Source organism: Columba livia, chromosome 15 (assembly GCF_036013475.1).
Source record: "Columba livia isolate bColLiv1 breed racing homer chromosome 15, bColLiv1.pat.W.v2, whole genome shotgun sequence".
NCBI classification, from domain to species: domain Eukaryota; kingdom Metazoa; phylum Chordata; class Aves; order Columbiformes; family Columbidae; genus Columba; species Columba livia.
In genome coordinates this window covers 13,006,374-13,025,101 of record NC_088616.1, presented here as the reverse complement: position 1 = coordinate 13,025,101, position 18,728 = coordinate 13,006,374, and the positions used below count along the sequence as shown (strand labels likewise).

The 18,728-nt window shown below is 63.1% G+C and overlaps 2 protein-coding genes across 3 annotated transcripts in view; one reads left to right on the top strand and one right to left on the bottom strand.

Moving 5' to 3' along the window:
• Positions 1-3,584, top strand: part of RAI1 (retinoic acid induced 1) — a 76,509-nt gene extending 72,925 nt beyond the window's left edge. For both annotated transcript variants that reach the window (XM_065031319.1, XM_065031318.1), the window contains 3 exons: positions 821-914; positions 1,222-1,271; positions 1,676-3,584. In XM_065031319.1, coding sequence (XP_064887391.1) covers positions 821-914; positions 1,222-1,271; positions 1,676-1,690 — 159 coding nt within the window. In that variant the 3' untranslated portion in view covers positions 1,691-3,584. The remainder of the gene's footprint in view (positions 1-820; positions 915-1,221; positions 1,272-1,675) is intronic.
• Positions 3,585-3,933: 349 nt separating this feature from the next.
• On the bottom strand, positions 3,934-15,481 carry SREBF1 (sterol regulatory element binding transcription factor 1). Its single transcript, XM_065031320.1, has 19 exons — positions 15,203-15,481; positions 11,812-12,186; positions 11,500-11,672; positions 11,291-11,431; positions 10,448-10,666; positions 10,245-10,359; positions 9,943-10,154; positions 9,230-9,434; positions 8,504-8,688; positions 7,833-8,094; positions 7,591-7,757; positions 7,344-7,512; positions 7,155-7,263; positions 6,970-7,079; positions 6,736-6,868; positions 6,385-6,547; positions 5,959-6,144; positions 5,769-5,880; positions 3,934-5,020 (listed from the first exon to the last, which is right to left on the bottom strand). Exons 1-19 carry the CDS (start codon positions 15,306-15,308, stop codon positions 4,797-4,799), a joined length of 3,366 nt encoding a protein of 1,121 aa, XP_064887392.1. The 5' UTR covers positions 15,309-15,481; the 3' UTR covers positions 3,934-4,796.
• Between the last annotated feature and the right edge of the window lie 3,247 nt (positions 15,482-18,728).

Here is an 18,728-nt window from a genome sequence, read left to right as displayed (position 1 = left end):
ACAGGGAACAGCTCAAAGTGGGACAGACACAGCCTGGTGAAGGCAGGATGGAAGACAAAAATAGGCATGACATGGCCTGATGCCATAGTGATGGGCAGCGGGGCAAGGAGAGCTGGAGGGAGGGTGTGTCTGCTCATGGCAGGGGGTTGGACTAGATGACCTTTGAAGGTCTTTTCCAACCCAAACTATTCCATGATTCTCCTCTCCCAGAATGAAGGGAACACAGATATATGGAGGGAGCAAAATAGGGAGGACACTGCTGGAACATGGGGCTTTTGTGCTGGGGAGCAGGAGGTGACAGCCACCCAGCAGAGGGTCTCCAGCAAGCCTCCCAGTACCAGGTTTGGGACAGGCCGTATTCCCTGGTGTGCATGCTTGCGGCGTGGCTCCCTGTCCATGCCATGGCGCTTGGGGTTCCTGTCCCTGCAGCACCCACTGGGGACAGCGCAGGAGATGGGGAACACCGTGGTCCTCATCCACCACTGCCACCAAGCCATGGCACGGCCCTGGCCCTGGCCCTTCACACCTCCTGCTCCATGGAGGATGGCTGTGGGCTCCATGCCATCCAGGAGAGCGGTATGGTGGGTAGAAGCTCGTGTGTGGCTGCAGACAGCCGAGCAAAGGGCACAGTGACACTTGTGGTGTGCGGGCACAGGAGGAAAAGATGCTGCTTGGGGCTGGAGAGGTGCAGGGATGCCGGCGTGTTGCCCTCATGGCTGGGGCTGTTGGGGCGCTGTGCTCCCTCGCTGGGCTCTGATGGGATCTCTCTGTCTCTCTGCATCTCTCCTTCCCTGCTCCGAATTCCTGCATGTGTTTAAAGAAGTGCTCGAGCTGCCAGCAAGCGGGAGCCACCGTGGGCTGCTGCCAGAAGGGGTGTCCCCACACCTACCACTACGCGTGTGCCGTCGACACAGGTGAGCCCGGCCACAGGGTCAGGGGTACGGGTGTCCCCTGGTACCCTCTTACCTGGCTGGCTGCTCCACATCGCTGGAGCCCACCTGAGCCCAGGAGGGGTTCACGGCTCCCTGCCAGCTGGGGCAACGATGATTCCTGCACCAGCAGCACTGGCTGGCAGGCTGTCCTCAGCTGAACCGTTCATGCAAAGGCTGCAGCTGGTCTGGATGGTGGTGGGAGGCCACGGAGGACACTGTCCCTGATGCTCAGGGACAGCCATTCTGCAGTATGGGGACTCCCTGACACGGCTTTCTCCTCTCCTCGCAGGTTGCTCATTAACCGAAGAGAGTTTCTCTCTGAAATGTCCCAAACATAAGGTAAGCACAGAACCCCCCTGCACACACCTCCAATGCTTTGCAGCCCCTGGGGTAGGGGGCTCTGCGTTTGAACAATCTACCCCCCAGGGACACCCCACTCCATGGCACACCTACCCCAGACACTCAGCCCCATGGGGTATCGTGTCCCTGGATGACACCAGGCCCCCAGGACCCTGCACTGCAGGGACAGGCCAGTGGGTGCCAGGTCTGGAGCCCCCAGCCGGGGTACTGGGGATTATCCCCCTTCCCTAAGCACTGATGGGGTATGGGGGTGATAATTGAAGCCGTGCTAGAAGCGCCACATGTCGGGTGAGCACACAGTTATTTGCGAGTGGGGAGGGTGGCTGCTGACGGGGACACCCCGCAGCGGGACCACGGGGCTGATGTCTCTCTTCTCCCCACAGAGGCAGCCGCTGTAGCTCCTGGCGCGCACCCGCCCTGCTGCCAGCAAGGGACCGGCGGAGGAGGCAGCGCCCTGGGGAGCGGAGCGGGGCCGTACGGAGCCGTACCGAGCCGTACCGGGAGCCGCCCCGCTGCAGGTGGGCGCAGCGCTGCCGCCCCGGCCCCCTCCCGCCCCAACCCCGTTCTGGGCGGGCGGATCCAGCGCCAGGTTTTGCCCCCTCGCCGGGCCCCGGCAAAACCTGGCCTGGCCTCACCGGGAGGCGGAATGGGATCCCATCCTGGGATGGCTGCACAGGGGGGAGGTGGGGGAGGGATTCGGGTTGGGGGGGCCATGTAGAAGGGGTCCCGGCGATGTTGTCTTACTGTGGGGCCGCCGGACCCCCCGCGGGTCCCGGCTCTCCATATCTCACACTGATCTGATCTGAGATGTTGCCTTTAGCAAACCTCACGGTGTCTGTCTGTATATACGTGCGGCGGAGAAAAGGAAAAAAAAGAAAAAAAAAAAGGACAAAAAAAAAAAAAAAGGAAAAAAAAAAAGAAGACAAACAACGGCCTGCTGTTTGAAACACCACTCTCCTTTTTCCATGTTGTTCTTCCATCTCCTGTCTGCCCCCACCCTGCCTGGCCTGGGGTGCCAGGCCCTGTCCCCAGCAGCTGGGTCCCCACTGGGGTGACAGGCACGTGGCTGGGCTGGTGGGCACCCACCGGGCTGCTCCAGCCCCACTCGCGCCCTCCAGCCCCCGGCCCATTGCACCCACCACCCTCCCGCTCCATGGGGCACTGGTCCTGCTGCCAAGGACCCCAAAAACCCACTGTCCTGCCTCTGCTCAGCCTCGCCAGCACCTCCTCTTGCTGGTGCTGGGCTTTGTTCCCTGTGCTTGTGCAAAACCCCAGGCTCTGGGTGCAAAGCCTGTGGCCCTGGGTACAAACCCCAGGCTCTGGGTGTTGAACCCCAGGATTTTATCCTGATGCAAGAGGGTGCAAACAACCCAGAAATGGCTTCCAGGCAGCAGCAGGGTTCTTGGAGGAAGAGGAGGCATTTGCTTCCTCCCACTGCATGGCCCTGGCTTGCTCCTCGTGCCCTGGGTGCTGAGTTCACTCAGCTCCCTTGGTTTTCACATTCCTTCCCAGACACCCTGGGGGCTGCCCAGCTCTGGGATCACCCCCCACCTGTGTCACCCACAGGGCGCCCTGCATGACTCCCCAGTCTCTGCACCCCACCCCCACAAGCCTTGCACCACCCGCACCTGGGTGCAGGTGGCAAATAATACCCAACCCATGGCGATTCAAGCCCAAATCCCATCCTAAAAACAGAGCCACCAGCTGCCCCCCACCTGCAAAGCATCCTGCAAAGGGGGGGGGGGGGGCACAGCGCTGGCCCCATCCATCTCCCCCACCCCGACCCTGCAGAGCCAGCGCCCCGTGTCCTCGGTGTCCCCTCTGTCCCACCCAGCCCTCACCCTCAAGGTTTGCTGGCCACAAAACGTCTGTTCTTTCAGCAGCTTGGCTCGGACACGGGAGTGAAAAACACATTTAAAAAAAAAACAAACAAAAAAGAGAAAGAATAATAAAAATAATTAATTTAAAGAATAAAAAAAATCCTGGTGTCCCTGGCAGTGTTGCCTGAAATCTGGCTATTTTTAGTGACATCTTGTACATATGACTGTAAAATGGTAAACCGTGTGTATTATATATTGCCTCATTATATAGTGTATATATATGTATACATATACATATATATAATATATATGAAGACTGTAAATGTTAAGACTAGTGTTCTTATTAGTATATTGCTTCACACTGAAGATTGTGTGTAACAAGCTGTTTCTAAAAGATGTTTATTTTCCTTAAGAGTAAAAAACAGGTCATTGCATTCAGAGCGTCAATAAAGATACAACGATTGTTTTGGAAGTACGTGGCACCCTGCTCGTGGCCTCTCTGTCTCCCGGGGGGCTCCCAGGGGTCCCCCCAGGCTGGACCAGCCCCTGGCTGGACCGTTGTCCCCAGGTGCCACCAGCACCAAGGGTCAGGCTGGGGGACAGCAGCCCCAGCTCATCCTGGGGTAAGGAGGGTGCGTTGGAGTCCCTTGGCACCCAGTGTCCCTGTCACGCTTGTCTCCCCCATCCTGTGCAGCCGTCTCATGCGGGGTGAAGGCAGGACCCACAGCCTGGGGGGGGGTTCCCCTTGCCTCAACCAGGTTCTGTGTGGTGTCCCCCAAGTTCTGTGTCTGTCCCCACCCCCACAGTCCAGCACACACCAGTATAAATAATCAGCTTTAATTGTCTGTACAAAACTCTCCAACTATGAAAATACTGTTTAAAAAGGCAAGGCGGGTGGGATAGGGTAGGGTGAGGGGCTATGTACAAAGAAGAGGGGGTGCAGCAAAGGGACAGGGACACCTACCAGCCCCCCGGAAGCCCTGTGTCACCTGCCATCCCTTCTCCAAAAGCGCTCAGGGCTGGCCGTGCCTGGGGGAGGTGGCAGCGCCTAACTGGGGATACTGGTCAGTGCTGGGGAGGGGGAAGGACAGGGCAGGGGCGACACAGTGGGAATGAGGGCCCTTGGCCACCACCATGGAGACAAACCTCCTCCCCCTGCAATGGGGACAATGCCAAGGCACCCCAACCCACCCTGTGGCAATGGGACCCACGGGGGACTGGACAGGGACACCAGGAGAGGGGGGTGAGGACAGGATTCTACCCTGTGCCAGGGAACTGGGGGCACTGGATGGCACTGGGGCCAGGCTGGCCAAGAATCCCAGCGCCATGCAATACTGCGACAGTGTCACTAGAGGTCCCCACGTCCCATCACCAAAGCAGGCTGGGGACAGGGACTGAGCCAGGGGGTGGCTGAGCCCACCCGGGGTGCCACACACATGGCTGTCTCCTGTCCCACCCCAGGAGTCCCCACACCTGCCACCGGTGTCACTGGGCATCCCCCTACCCAGCCCCAACCGCCCACCCCCTTACCTTAAAAACTGCTCCCCAAACACCATCCCGCAGAAGGGGCTCCCCTCCTGGGGGAAACTGAGGCACGCTCCTCTCCGCCACTCCCACTCCCCACATCCCAGAACCAGGGAGGGGCTGGCCAGGGGATCTGGCAGCGTGCCCCCTCCCTCCCCAGCTAGCCCGATGTGACGGTGGTGCCGCTGCCCAACTTGATGATCATCTGCTGGCAGTCGTGCAGCGTCCGCTTGTCCCCCAGCTTCTCCAGGGTGCGGGCGGCCTCGGCCAACATGCCCATGCGCTGGCCCGGCCCCGAGAGGAAGCCAGGGGGGAGGTGGCAGCAGGCCAGGAGCAGGGCCTCGGCGTGCTCCCGCGGCGTGGGGTGGCTCTCGGGTGCACCGGCTGCAAGGCGGGGAGAATAGGATCAGGGAATGGTTTGGGTTGAAGGGCCCTTCCCAGCTCCCCCAGTGCCACCCCTGCCATGAGCAGGGACATCTTCACCAGCTCAGGTTGCTCAGCACCCCGTCCAGCCTGGCCTGGGATGTCTCCAGGGATGGTTCATCCACCACCTCTCTGGCCAACCTGGGCCAGGCTCTCACCACCCTCAGGGTAAAGAATTTCTTCCTCATGTCCAGCCTGAATATCCCCTCCTCTAGTTTAAAACCATCACCCCTTGTCCTATCACAACGGACCCTGCTAAAAAGTCTGTCCCCATCTTTCTTTTTGGCTCCTTTTAAGTACAGAAAGGCCGCAATAAGGTCTCCCCGGAGCCTTCTCTTCTCCAGCTGAACACCCCAACTCTCTCAGCCTGTCCTCCCAGCAGAGCTGTTCAGTCTCAGATCATTTCTGTGGCTCCTCTGGCCCCTCTCCAACAGGTCCATGTGTGTCCTGTGCTGAGGGCCCAGAGCTGGACCAGCACTGCAGGGGGGTCTCACCAGAGCGGAGAGTGGGTGTCAGCCCCAAGGGTGCCACTAGAAGCCACCCACCCTCCCTTGGGTGCTCCGGCAGAGTGACATGGCCACTCACTCGCCCCAGAGCAGGTGCCACCACCAAACCCTCTGCATTTCATGATCGGGGGTGATGCGGGTGGGGAGTGGGGTGTCCTCAGGGTGTGGGGTGGCCAGGGGGGATCTCCTACCCCATGTCCCACCTGTTTTGCTGCCCTGCACCCCTCTCCTGCGCAGGCTGCGGTCCAGCAGCTGGTGAGTCCTTGTGGGGCTGGCCCGGGCCATGAGCCTGGCAGTGGCTTCATGCAGGAACACCTGGAGAGGTGGGGACAATGAGTACAGCCAGGGGCAGGGGATGAAGGGACCTGCCAGGACGAGGGGTGAGGGGCTCACCCGGCGCATGGCGGGGCGCAGGGTCTGGGCCAGGCGCCGCAGGCTGCTGAGGTCCTGCTGGAAGCCGCGGAGCTCGAGGGCGGACGCCTGGTAGAGGCAGCTGCGCTGCTGACTGGCACCCATCTGCTGCTGCCACAGGTTGGTGCGGGTGACCAGGAGCAGGTCACACAGCAGGAGCTGGACCACCTGGGTGGGACAAGGGGAGCTGGGTGAGTGGGGGCACGGACGGACAGACAAATGGTGAGATAGCCGAGGAGGTCCCTGCGGGCAGGCGTTGCTGCACGGGGCCCCCGCCGGGCTGCATGGCAGGGGCATTGCACTCCCAGTCTGACACATGCAATGCAACTACAATGCACCCCCGCGAGGGCCGGGGGCACCTCCCGCGAGGTCTGGGTGGCCACCTTGTCCCGCCCTGTGGCAGCTCACCTTGTCGATGGTGCCCTTGGGCGGGCTGCCGAGCTCCAGGCTCTCCCGCAGGCAGCTGCTGGCCTTCTCGCAGTGGCTCAGGCTGGCCTGGCTCCCATCCTGCTTGCTCAGCATGGCCCGGACGGCACGGAAGGCGTGCAGGGCAGCGCGGGGCAGGGGCTTCCTGCAAGGCGGGGGACACAGTCACTGCAGACCCCTTGCTGGGATCAATTGTGTCCCCCTTCAGCAGACATGGGGCAGCACAGCCACGATGCTCAGAGTGTGTCAACAAGGGCTGTGCCAACCCAAAAAGGATAGCACGTGCGCGATAAGCTGTCACCCCCGCCTGTTCCTGATGTCCCCAGCACTCACTCAGAGCTCTGCAGCACCCGGGGCATGGTCTCCACCAGCGGATAGAGGCGCTCGGCTCCCTCCTCATCTCCGCGTAGCCAGTGAATAACGGTGCCAATGATGGATGCCCACCATTTGGACACGGGGTCGGTGCCTGCAGGGCAGGAGGGAAACAGGAGTGGATGTTCATCAGCCCCATGGCCCCACCCACGAAGTGTCCCTTGGCGGGGACAGGGTGGGACACACCAGCCTCACCTGTGACACCTGCCAAGCCGGAGCTGATTGAGGGCGCGGGACCAGGCTCACCGCTGACATCGGAGCAGCCGTTGAGCAGCTGGAGATACTCAAGTGCATCGGAGAAGCGCCTGTGGGGAGATGGGCTGTGAATGGGGCCAGCCCCACACCAGGCAGACGGAGCAGGGTGCCCATCCAGCACTTACCCCTCTCCCTGGGCAGTGGGACGGCCGGGCTCCGGCATGGCCACACAGCACAGAGCCTTCTCCAGGAGGTGCTCACGAAAGAGCTGGGTCACCTGCGCCATTGGGTCCACTGCAGCACAGAGGGATGGTGAGCAGGCATGCTCCCACCCCAAAACTGAGGGCTGGGGGTACCAGGGTGGGAGGTGTTACCTGGGTTGCCGGCAGAGCTGTAGATGGTCTCCCTCGGGACGCCCTTGACAGCCCAGTCCCCATCCACGAAGAAGCGGTGGCCCAAGGGGTGGCAGAGCCACTGCATGGCGGGGGGCACAGCCCCGCCATGGGACAGGGCCACACGCCGGGCGCTGCAGAGGAAGGGGCGCTGCGGGGAGAGTGAGAGGTCAGGGGGGGACCCACCGGACCCTCCACCCCATGGTGATGGGGGCTGCCCCGCACTTACAGCCAGGAAGTGGAAGCAGCGGTGCAGGCTGGCCTTGATCCGCAGGGCAGCCGCCACGTAGATCTCAGCCAGGGCAGCCACGGAGACGGCGTCGCCGGCACACTCGGCCAGGTTGACGGCGCTCAGTGCCAGGTTGATGGCCAGCAGGTGTCCCCCCGCCTGCTTCCCTGCGGGGACGGGGGGTGAATGGGGCACAGGGCAGGGGGTCCCATGCCCAACCCCCCCACAGCGCAGGGCCGTACCGGTGAGGTGCAGCTGGTGCAGGCGGTGGTACGCCATGGCGGCATCGCGGGCGCTCTGCCGGACGTGGTCAGCGGGCGGGGGGTCGCGGCGCAGCCCCCCAGCGCGGGCGGCCAGCCAGCGGCCCACCCAGAGGCGCTGGAGCAGGTGGCGCAGCAGCGTCCAGAGCAGGCTGCAGGTCAGGTCCCCGTGGGACGCGGGTAACGGCCGCCCCAGTGCCGCCAGTGCCGTCCGCAGGTGCTGAGCCCCCTGCGCAAAGTCCCCCTGCGCCCGGGGACAGCCGGTGAGCGCGGGGGGTGGGACCAATGGGAGGGGGCTGGAGCTTTTTGGGGAAAGGGGTGGGGTTACACAGAGGCGGGGCCAGGTGTGACGGGTGGGGGGAGGTTAGAGGGGTGGGTGGGGCTAGCCCAGGTGGATGGGGCGGGGCAGGTGGGTGGGTCACCTTGTGCTCCTGGGGTGTCAGGGTGGGGCCAGATAGGCTGAGCTTAGTGCAGGTGGGCGGGGCTACAGCAGGTGGAAGATGCAGGGTGGGGTCAGGTGGGCCGGGCTGATGGAAAGGGGGGGTACTGTGAAATGGGCGAGGCTAACCCTAAAGCAGGTGCCCAGACAGGTGGGATCAAGTGGGCGTGGCCAGGGTGGGTGGGGCAGGTGACATCGTGCAGGTGTCGCTTACCCGGTCCAGGTCCAGGTCTGCCTGCCGGCGGTGGCGCCAGAAGAGGACGGAGGCCTCGGAGTGGGGCCGTGTGACGGGCTCCCCAAAGACGAAGAGCCGCACCACCGCCCCCAGCACCAGCGCCACGTTCAGCGCCCAGAAGGCCAGTGTGGGCCACAGCCACTGCGACCACCCCCACGGCTCCTCTGTGTGGGGAGGGGTTCAGTGCCACCCTGCCGCCACCACCCTGTGCCCACCCTGAGGTCTCACTCCCGGTGGCCTTCGCTCCGTGCCCAGCCCAAGAACCTCGACCCAATGGTGTCCACTCCAATGGGGTCCATCCCAGCAGCCTCCAACCAATGGCCTCTACCCTGTATCCACCCCAGCATCCTCCACCCTGATCATCTCCTGCTTCAGACCTACTCCAAGTCCCCCTCCTGATGGCCTTCACCCCATGCCCACCCCAACGGCCCCCCCATGATGGGCTCCACCGCAACAGCCTCAACCCAAGTAGCCCCCACCACACACCCACCCCAACATCCTGCACCCCGATGGTCTTCACCTCAACAGCCTCTAGCCCAACACCCACCCCGAGAGCCTCCATCCCAATGGCCTTTGCCCCATGCCCACCTTGACAGCCTCCACCCCAGTGGCCTCCACCCTGTGCCCACTCCAACAACCAGAACCCTGACAGCCTCCATCCCAATGTCCTGCACCCAAGAGCCCCCACCCCGTGCCAGAGCTTACCCACGGTGCCAGATTCAGCCATGATGCTCCTGCTGGCACCAACGGTGCCCGGGCTCCCCACAGGAGCTGAGGCACCGGAGCCCCGGAGGAGGGAGGCCAGGGGGTTGAAGGAGAGGCAGAGGAAGACAAAGGCACAGAGGGCCATGCGGGAGCGGTCCAGCATGCCCTGACTGCTGGGCGAGGGTGGCGGGTGCTCCTGCTTCACCTGCATGGGCAGAGATACTGTGGGCCCCATGGCATGGGCATGGGGCACAGACATGGGGTGTGGTGATGGGGCATGGGCATGGGATCTAGGGCATGGGTTATAGGATGTGGGGATGGGATACAGGGCACGGAACAGAGGGCACAGCCATGGGATATCAGGCATGGAGTACAGGGCATGGGTTATAAGGCATGGAATATAGGGCACAGGCACAAGATACAGGGCATGGGATATGGGGCATGGGGTATACAGCATGGGCATGGAGAGCAGAGTACAGATATGGGGTGCAGAGCACAGCACACAGACATGGAGCAGGGGTGCAGCACTCCACTGCATCCCAGAATGCCCCCGCACCCCTCCCTCCAGCCCCAAATTGGGTGAGGAGCAGCCTCAGGGAGCAAGACCATGGCTCTTGGCTCCTTTCCCCATTTGGTGCGTTTTGTTCTTGGCACCCTGGCATAAAGCAGTAGACCCCCTGCCCCACTCAGGACCCCCTCACAGCCCCCCACACCTTGCCATGGTCGCAGAGGGGACTGTCGGGCTCCGAGTCGCTGCTGCTGTTGCTGCTGCCCCCGCTGAGCGAGAGCGGGCTGCTGTGGGACGGCGAGCCCACGTCCGACGGCGGCGGTGTCAGCATCTCCATCACCTCTGCCTTTGCCACCTCCATGGGGGTCTCCGCCTTGGTCCCACCACTGCAGGAGGCCACCAGGTCCTTCAAGGACTCTGCAGGGAGTACAGCAGGGTTAGAGATGCTGTGGGGGGTAAAGCAGCCCCATGGCTGAGCCCCACCATGAGACTTTCCCTTCCACTCACGGTTCTTCTGCACAGCCATCTTCAGGGCAAGGTTCTCTTGCTTCAGCTTCTGGTTGCTCTGCTGCAGGAAGCGGATGTACTCGATCGCCTTCCTCAGGACTGCTGACTTGTTGAGCTGCCGGTGGAGAGGAACGGCTCAGCCCAAAACTGGGTGAAGCCCCCCCATCTTGCACGCCCCTGCCCCAGCACCCCTGGGCTCCCACCTTGGCCTCAGTGCCCACCACCAGGTCTTTGAGCTCCACGATCTTGTCATTGATGGAGGAGCGGTAGCGTTTCTCGATGGCGTTGTGCGCTGTTCGCTTCTCGCCCCTGCTCTGCACGAGCACGGGCTTCCCGCTGGGCGCCAGCCGGTTGATGGGCAGCTTCTCGGTGTCCACCACCACTGGCACTGTGGCCAGGATGGTCCCTCCGCTCACCAGAGCCTGTGGGGACGCGAGGTGGCATCAGTGGGGGGCACAGAATCACAGAATCATTTTGGTTGGAAAAGACCCTTGAGATCATCAAGTCAAACCATTAACCCACTCCTGGCACTGCCCCATGTCCTGAGAACCTCATCTCCATCTGTCCAACCCTCCAGGGATGGTGACTCCAGCACTGCCCTGGGCAGCCTGTTCCAATGCCCCACAGCCCTTTGGGGAAGAAATTGTTCCCCACATCCAACCTCAACCTCCCCTGGTGCAACTTGAGGCCGTTTCCTCTGGTCCTGGTGCTTGTTTCCAGGGAGCAGAGCCCGACCCCCCTGGCTCCAAGCTCCTTTCAGGCAGTTCAGAGATCAGAAGGTCTCCCCTCAGCTCCTGTTCTCCAGCTGAACCCCCCAGGTCCCTCAGCCGCTCCCACCACACTTGTGCTCCAGCCCCTCACCAGCTCCATTCCCTTCTCTCAACTCACTCAGCACCTCAAGAGCTTTCTTGGCATGAGGGGCCCAAAACTGCACCAGGACTTGAGGTTTGGCATCAGCAGTTCCCAGTCCAGAGGGACAGTCACTGCTCTGGTCCCTGGCCCTGGAGCATCCCCCCACCCCGGAGCTCCCCAGCTGCGGGACGTACCGGCACCTGCAGCGTGGTGGCCGAGCCGCTCACGCTGGTGGCCAGGGAGGTGGTGCTGGAAGTCTTGGCACTACCAGCATCTGTCTTGACGGCTGCCAGCAGCAGGGAGTCAGCCTTGATGAAATGGGGCTGCAGCAGGACCTGGAGGGCCGAGGGTGTCAGTGGGAATGGAGGGACACTGGGACCCCCACCCCTGGCCCTGGGCTTACCGGCACTGGCTGGATCTGGGGCGAGACAGGCTGGGGGGTGGAGGTGGCGGGGGCCAGAAGCTGCTGGGATGCCACGCTCTGCACGGGGGCCGGCAGTGCCACGGGCTGGCTTGGCTGCGGGGGGGCAGGCAGGGGGCTGGGCAGGGGCTGCCCCGCACCTCCGGGCTGCACGGCTGGACATGGAGCAGAGGACAACGTCACCAGACTCCTCCAGCACCAGCCCACCCCACGCACCCCCATCCCACAGGGACGCATCCCTCCCTCCAGAGACAAACCCCCACAACAACCCTCCCCGTACCCCCAAATCCTCACCGGAGAAGCCGTGCTGGTTCTGGTAGCCCACCAAGGGCTGGGAGCTGAACTGGCCGGGGGACGCGGGGACAAAGCTGGGGGCCAGCAGGACCCCCGGCTGGGGCTGGCTGCTGGGCACGGCCGCCTCCTCCTTCACACCCGGAGCCGGCGTTGGCAGCACTGCAGGCTGCGGGGCGAAGGGCGGCATCCCAGGGGAACCCGAGTAGACGCTGCCGGTGGGGGTGGCGGGGGGCGGTTTGCTGGGTCCCAGGAAGGTGCTGAGGGTGCCCGGAGCCGGGGGGGGCCCGGGGGGCACAGCACTGTCGAGGGCACCGAACGGCAAGTCAAATAGCCCTGAGAAGTCATTGTCTGGTGTGTTGATCAGCTGGAGCATGTCTGCAAAACAGGCCCCCCCCACCATGCTGTCAGTAGCTGCCCTGCCCCCACACCTCCCACAGCGCCCCCAAAGCTGACCCCATGCTGCCCACCCCATAGCTCAGCACTTTGGGGAAGGATCCCCATAACCCAGGGGAAAAATTCCCTGAAAGCCCAGGAATCTGCTCTGTCTTGTTCTTCAGAGCCCCTGCCAGTGGGGAAACTGAGGCACGGTACTTGCAATGGGGGTGCCAGAGTCTGGCCACTGGCATTCAGAGGTTTCCAGCCTGATCTGGGGGCAGATCTCAGCTAGTTTCTGAGGTCCAGGGAGGCAGAGAAGGGCTTGTGCCAGCTCATTCATTTATCATAAACTAGAAACGCTCCAAGCCCCAAAACAGCCCCTGTATTAGGGGGAGGGGGTGCTGGGGCTGGGACAGAGGGGCTGGCACAGCCGGGACGTGCCAGGAGTGCTGGTCACAGCACCCACCTGGAGGCCAGTGGGGCAAGCGCGGGGTTAAATAGTGCTGGGCTGGGGCACTCTATCCTGCTTGATGTCCTCATCAACACACCAGCTCCCACACACTGGGGTGCATTGAGGTGCCCCCACAGAGGTGCCCTGGGATGTCCCTGGTGTGGTACCCCCAAGTGCACCCCCCCGGGATTCCCCCGTAAGCTGCACAGTCCCCGGACACCCCCTGGGGTGCAGCACCCCAAACGGGGCCATGGCAGCGACTCCAAGGGTGGGGAGGAGGAGGATGGTGAGGAAAGGGAGCCTTCAAAGGTGCACCCCATGTCGGTGGGCGGGGGCTCCCGGGGGTGGGCTGTGTCCCCCACTCAGCCCCGTAGGGAGGCAGCAGGATATTTTAAAGCCATGTTCTCGCCTCCTCCGCGCCGCCCTCCCCGCCGCTGCCCGCGCCAAGCCTGGAGCAATGCCAACGATGGGGTGATGCGACTCCGCCAATCGCCGCCCGCCGCCCCCAGACAGCCCCGCGGTCGTGCCAAGGTGAGCCCGGCCCGGGGTTACTGCCGGGCAACCTGTCGGCACCCGCCGGCGGTTACTCGGGGTCAGTTGGCGTTAACCCCTTCACCCAGTTCCCCCTGACCCCCCACATCCAGCCCCGTGTCCATTCAGCCCAACATGATGCTCCTCAGTCGATAATGCCCAGCACCTGGAGACGCCCCACAAGGACCGGGGTCTTTGTGCAGCCCCCAAGACATCAAACCCTTGGCACTCCTCTCTATGCAGGTGTGGCTTCTTGCAGGGGGGCTCCCAGCCTCATCCGCCCCCTGCTCAAGAGACCCCCAAAACTCCCTCGTGGTCCAGGGGCAAGAGAGCAAAGTTTGGGGGTGTAAGGAGGGGGGGGCTCCATCCTGGACCCCTCGTCCTTCTATCCAGCCCTGGGGGTGGGCACAGCTCTCCCAGTGCCTATGAGATATTTCTTTCCCTCACACCCGTTGCCACCCACACCTTTGGCATGACAGGGGCACCTGGGGGTGCCATAGCTGCCCCCACCATGCTGCTTCGGGCTGTGGGAGCCCATGGGGCAGAGCCACATGGCTGTGGGTGCTGGCAGGGTGGGCATAGGGCACCCGTATCGCTGCCTGCACATCCCACAGCCACACCAGGGTGGGCACAGGGACAAGGGGACAACCTGTGGTCACCTGGAGGTGGTAAATCCACGGAGAACCATGGAGAACCAGGGGGCATGAGGTGGCCTGGATGGCTATGATGCAAAGGACCGTGGCAAAACACCCTCACCCCACATGGCCGGTCCACACTGGGCACCACTCAGCCCTGGCGCGGGTCCCAGGGGACCCAAAGGGACACGGGCACAGCTCCAGAGCACCGCTCCCGCCTGCCGCTGCCATCCTTCCCATGCCAAAACCACACCGGGGACAGCCGGGTGGCATCTGGATCTGCCCTGATCCATCCCGAGTGCAGTTGGGATGAGCCTTCGGCCCTGAGATGCCACCTCCATCCCAGTTGCTGGAGGACATATGGCTCCAGGCACCACCAGCCTGCCTCGCCGCATGCTCCACCGGCTCTGCCAGTCCGCGCCGCATGGCGCCGACTGGCAGAGCCGGTGGAGCATGCAACGAGGCGGGCACAAGGCTGCGAAACCCAATTTTTTGTTAAAGCCATGGTAATGTTGCGCTTGGCTTCGGTAAGACTTTGGTGCCATGGTGGTGGGGAGCAGGTCCCCTTGGCACTGGGGAGTGGGTACCCTTGGGGAATGCGGTCCCCTTGGCAGCATCCCCACCCCACGGACTCCCAACTTGTGGGTGCTGTTGGGTCCCAGCCCCAGGGATGCTCCGCTCAGCCCTGGAGCCGGTGTTAGAGCCTTTTCCCATCCCCCATCCCGGTTGGGTGGCTCGGGGAACCCAGGCGTCCTGGAGGGAACGACCGGGAGTAACCCCGCTGGTGACGTCACTACGGGGGCGGGGCGAAAGGCGACACGATGCTGCGGTCGGCGGGGGCCCCGTCGGGGCTGTCCCGGCACCTCCAGCTCGAGGGTCCCGGTGTCCTGCTCCCCACACCGCCCCTCCGGGCCCCCGCCATGACCAGGCTCCGGTACCATAGCCGGCCCGAACCGCCCGCCCTGTGCCGACCCCGCGCTTCAGCAGGTCGGTGTCCCCCCCACCCCGGGCCCGGCACCGAGCCCGGTCTCTCTGGCTGTGTCCCGGTGCGCCGGCCATGCACCGACCCCGCTCCCTCCAGCCCAGCCATGCACCGTGTCCGGCTGCGCACCGAGCCCCGGTTGTGCACCAAATCCCGGGTATGCATCGAATCCCGTTTATGCACCGAATCCGCTCCCGCCGACCATGCACCGAGCTCCGGTTGTGCACCGAACCCCGGTTATGCACCGAGCCCGCTCCCCCGGGCCATGTCCCAGTCCGCGGTTCCCTGAACATGCACCGGGCCTGCTCTCCCCAGCTCCGGCCATGCACCGAGCGCCGGTATCGCACCGAGCCCATCCCCCGGCCGTGCACCGAGCCCCGGTTACACCCCCAGCCCGCTCCCCGGGTCGGGACGCACCGTCGATGTCGCTGAGCAGGGCCGTGTCGATGTCGCTGGCCCCGGAGAGGCCGAGGGACGGTGTCAGCCCTTCCAGGGCCGCGTCGTCGAAGGCGAGAGCGCTCATCCCGGCGGCGGCGGCGGCGGCGGCTCCCGGGCTGCAGCGGCTCTAGGAGCGGCGGGGCCGCCCGCCCGCACCCGCCATGGCCGCGCTGGCCCCGGGAGAGGGAGGAAGGGGACGAGCCGCCAACTTGCTCCCGCGAACCGTGCCCAGACCTGCTACCGGGCAGGGGAGGGAAGGAGGGAGGGATGGAGGCGGATCCGCCGCCACGTCCCGCCCCGCCACCGCCTCCCCGCCCCGCAACCGCCGGCGCCGGGACCCGCCGGCCCGTTGTACCGCGCCGGGACCCCCGGGGACTCCGGGCGGGGACCCCCGGCTGCAGCGGGCATGGACTTGGTGCAGCAGGAGCGGAGCAGGGAGCAAGGGAGGCTGCAGCCCCTGAGCAGGCAGCAGTCCCTGGGAAAGTCACCGAGCCCTGGGAACGCTCACCAAGCCCTTGGGACAGGCGCGAGCCCCTGGGGACAGGCATCAAATACCTGGGCTGGGCTCTAAATAGCTCGGCTGGCACTGAATACCACTTAGCCCCAGATCAGGGCACAAGTGGGCAGGCAGGTGGGCAGCACGGGGAGAAGGTGCTGGCCATGGCTGCAGAAGCCTCCAGCATGTCATGGAGGCCACCATGCTGGGGTGAGCTTGGGCCACCATGTCAACTCTCGAGGCTACTGTGGTTCTCAGTGCTGAGGCAGCTGCGAACATCTGCCTTCCCCCTCCAGCTGCAGGTCTGGGGCACATCGCAGCACCACTGCCCGACCATGGCATGTCCCAGGTGGGGAGAAGCTCCCATGACCCCAGTTAGAGGATGCCGAAGGGCTGATTCTGCCCTGTGAGCACCTTCCCCTGTGCCATGAACTGTGGGAACCAGGAAAACCACTGGTCCAACTGGGGTCAGCCCCATGGCTGTCCACGGGGTGGGTCTCAGCGTGTGGGTCTTGCCCTGCAGCACTGTGTGGTTTGTCTTACTGCTGGGAACAATTTGGGAGAAGAAAATGTGCTGCAACTTGGCCATCTGAAAGTTTGCCCTTTCGTCTTCTGCGCCACTGAGTGCAATCTGAGGCTACCTGTGAATTAATTAAACGTGGCTGCACCATAAAAACCTCCCCCCTCAGCCTCACCAGCTCCCATGTGATGACACACCTGTGCAATATGGGGACCCCCTGATTGGCGCGGGGCACCCTGGTGTGGCATAGAGGGCAGTGGGGATGAAGCAGAGCACATGGCTTGTGGCAGAGCCACGGCTGCGCAGCCCTGACAGTCCCCTCTGCACCCTCACCCCACTCAAGCTGGGGACATTGACCCGTGCCCCAGCTGGGGACGAGCCCAGGGAGTCCTGGCTCAGCTCCATGCCAACATCTGGGGCAGCATCACCTGCATACAGGTCACTGGCACCCGCTGGGACATCTCTCACCTGCAGTAAACTGTACTAAAGAGAAAAACCTTTGAGAGATCCACCACCGCTCATGGGGTGTGCAGGGGGCCTTATGCTTCCCCCAACATTTTTATTCGGGTCAGAGGGGAGAAGCTGGGCTGCATGGCAGTGGGAGGTTTCCCTTCGCTTTCAGGAAAGCCCCTGCAGAATTCTGTCCATGTGCTGCAGGAGGAGAGGGCAGGTTTCCAGGGCTGGGGACATGGATGTGCCGTGGCCCTGTGAGGCTTTAGGGCAGCCTGGTGTGAATATGAGGGTCACACATAGCTAATAACCCACGTGAGACCCAGGACACGGCTTTCCCTGTGAGACATGGAGGGGACAAAATCACACACTTAAACACATTCTTATTTTTGCACAAGCTGCAGGCAAAGCTGGATTTTGCAGGACTCCCCCCGCAGCCAGAGGGGATGTGCACCCCGGGACCCACACGCGGTGCCTTCCCCTGCTCCGGGGGACCAAAGCAAACAAGCAGCATCCTCCGTGCAACTGTGACGGATGAAGCACCCCGGTAGCTCCGTGGGATGGGGTGGGTGGGTTTGGAGGCCGATGGATGCCACGCGGGGTGGGGCTCCCCGGGGTGAGCTGGGTTGCGGGGTAGGGAAAACCCCGCCCGTAGGACCAGGGCCACGCAGCCAATAAGCGTGGCGGCCCGGAGTGGAGTGATTCTGCATCACGGCTCAGGGCCTGCGATTACATCATGTCGGTCCTGCGGGGATGGCAGCGGGGCCACGTGGTTGCTCTGGAGTCGCCGAGACGTTTTCCTGAGCGCAAGGCTGGGAGGAAACCGCAGGGATGAGACAGAGAACAAACCGGTCTCGAGATGGTTGGGCTCTGGCTGCCGAGCCGACCGGGCAGGCTCGCACGGCTGCAGTGCGCTCGGGCGGCTGTGTAGGGCTCACTGGCGGCGGGAGCATCGCCGCGAGCCACGCTGTCACCAGCGACAAGCTCCGGGATGCAGCACCCCAGGCACCTTGCATGGAGCATCTCCCATCCTGCCGCCCTCCACAGCCGGGTGGGCTCCCCCAAAAACACTGTGCCCAGACAGACGTGAGACCCCAGACATTAACCCCGCGCTGAAAGCAGCCCAGGGTTTCAATGACATGTCCAGCTCCAGCTCCAGCTCTCAGCATACCGCGTGCTCTGGGGTTTGTTTTGCTACGGCAGAGTGCTACGTTAATCATTAATTCATGTTGCGAACAGATTCAAAGCCTCTTCTCTCCTTCACTACCTGTAATTCTGCTTTGTCAGCTATCCTTTCCTGAGCCACGGCTCATGTAAACACGCAGCCGGACCCCATCGTGCTGCGCAGCACCTGCACAGGGTTTATTCACCCCGAGGTGAAACGGGAAAGGCAAACGCACGTGCAGGCACTTCCCATTCGCGCTGGGATCCAAACTCGGTGCCCAGTGCTGAGAGCAGTGACAAGTGACACGTACCCTGGCCGAGGCTCAGCCCGCACTGGACTCTGCAAACCCCCAGTCCGTTCTGGGAGCTTGAACGGTCTCTGTGGGATCCTGGCCAGGTTTGGAGTGGAGAAGCTCATCAGGGTTCCCAAACCCAAGGAAGCCACGCTCGGTCTGGGGACACAGGTGCCACCAGCGGCTGGAGGCTGGGGGGGGCACATGTGTGAAATGTCCCCGTGTGCTTGTCATGCAGACTCTTCCATTTGCACCCACTTTGTCCTTTGATGAGACAGTGATAACTTGGGGTCGGATCTTTACCTCACGCACATGTCGGTGCGGTGTAGCCCCTGCTCTGGCTGTCGTCCCCCTGCATAGCGCTGGAAATTCATGTTCTGGTGCTTTTTGTGTGATTTCTGCTCTGCCAGGGCAGTGGTAGCTCCATACCTTTCTCATCAGAGCCAGGCCATGAATCTACCCAAATATATCAGACATAGAGGCAGGCACATGATCGGTGTGATGGAAAACAAGCCGGGGCAGAGCTGGATTTAATGCATGCTAATCTGCAGCTCCAAGGAGGGGAAACCCATCTTTCAAGCT

What these genes read in the sequence shown, in the direction of transcription:
- SREBF1 (XM_065031320.1), bottom strand. Translation starts at nt 15,308, where the DNA reads ATGAGCGCTCTCGCCTTCGACGACGCGGCCCTGGAAGGGCTGACACCG. An exon ending in CAGACCTGGACCTGGACCGG is followed by an intron (nt 8,095 to 8,503) that starts GTAAGCGACACC and finishes CCCCGGGCGCAG; the next exon opens with GGGGACTTTGCGCAGGGGGC. An exon ending in CCAAGGGCACCATCGACAAG is followed by an intron (nt 6,145 to 6,384) that starts GTGAGCTGCCAC and finishes TGTCCCACCCAG; the next exon opens with GTGGTCCAGCTCCTGCTGTG.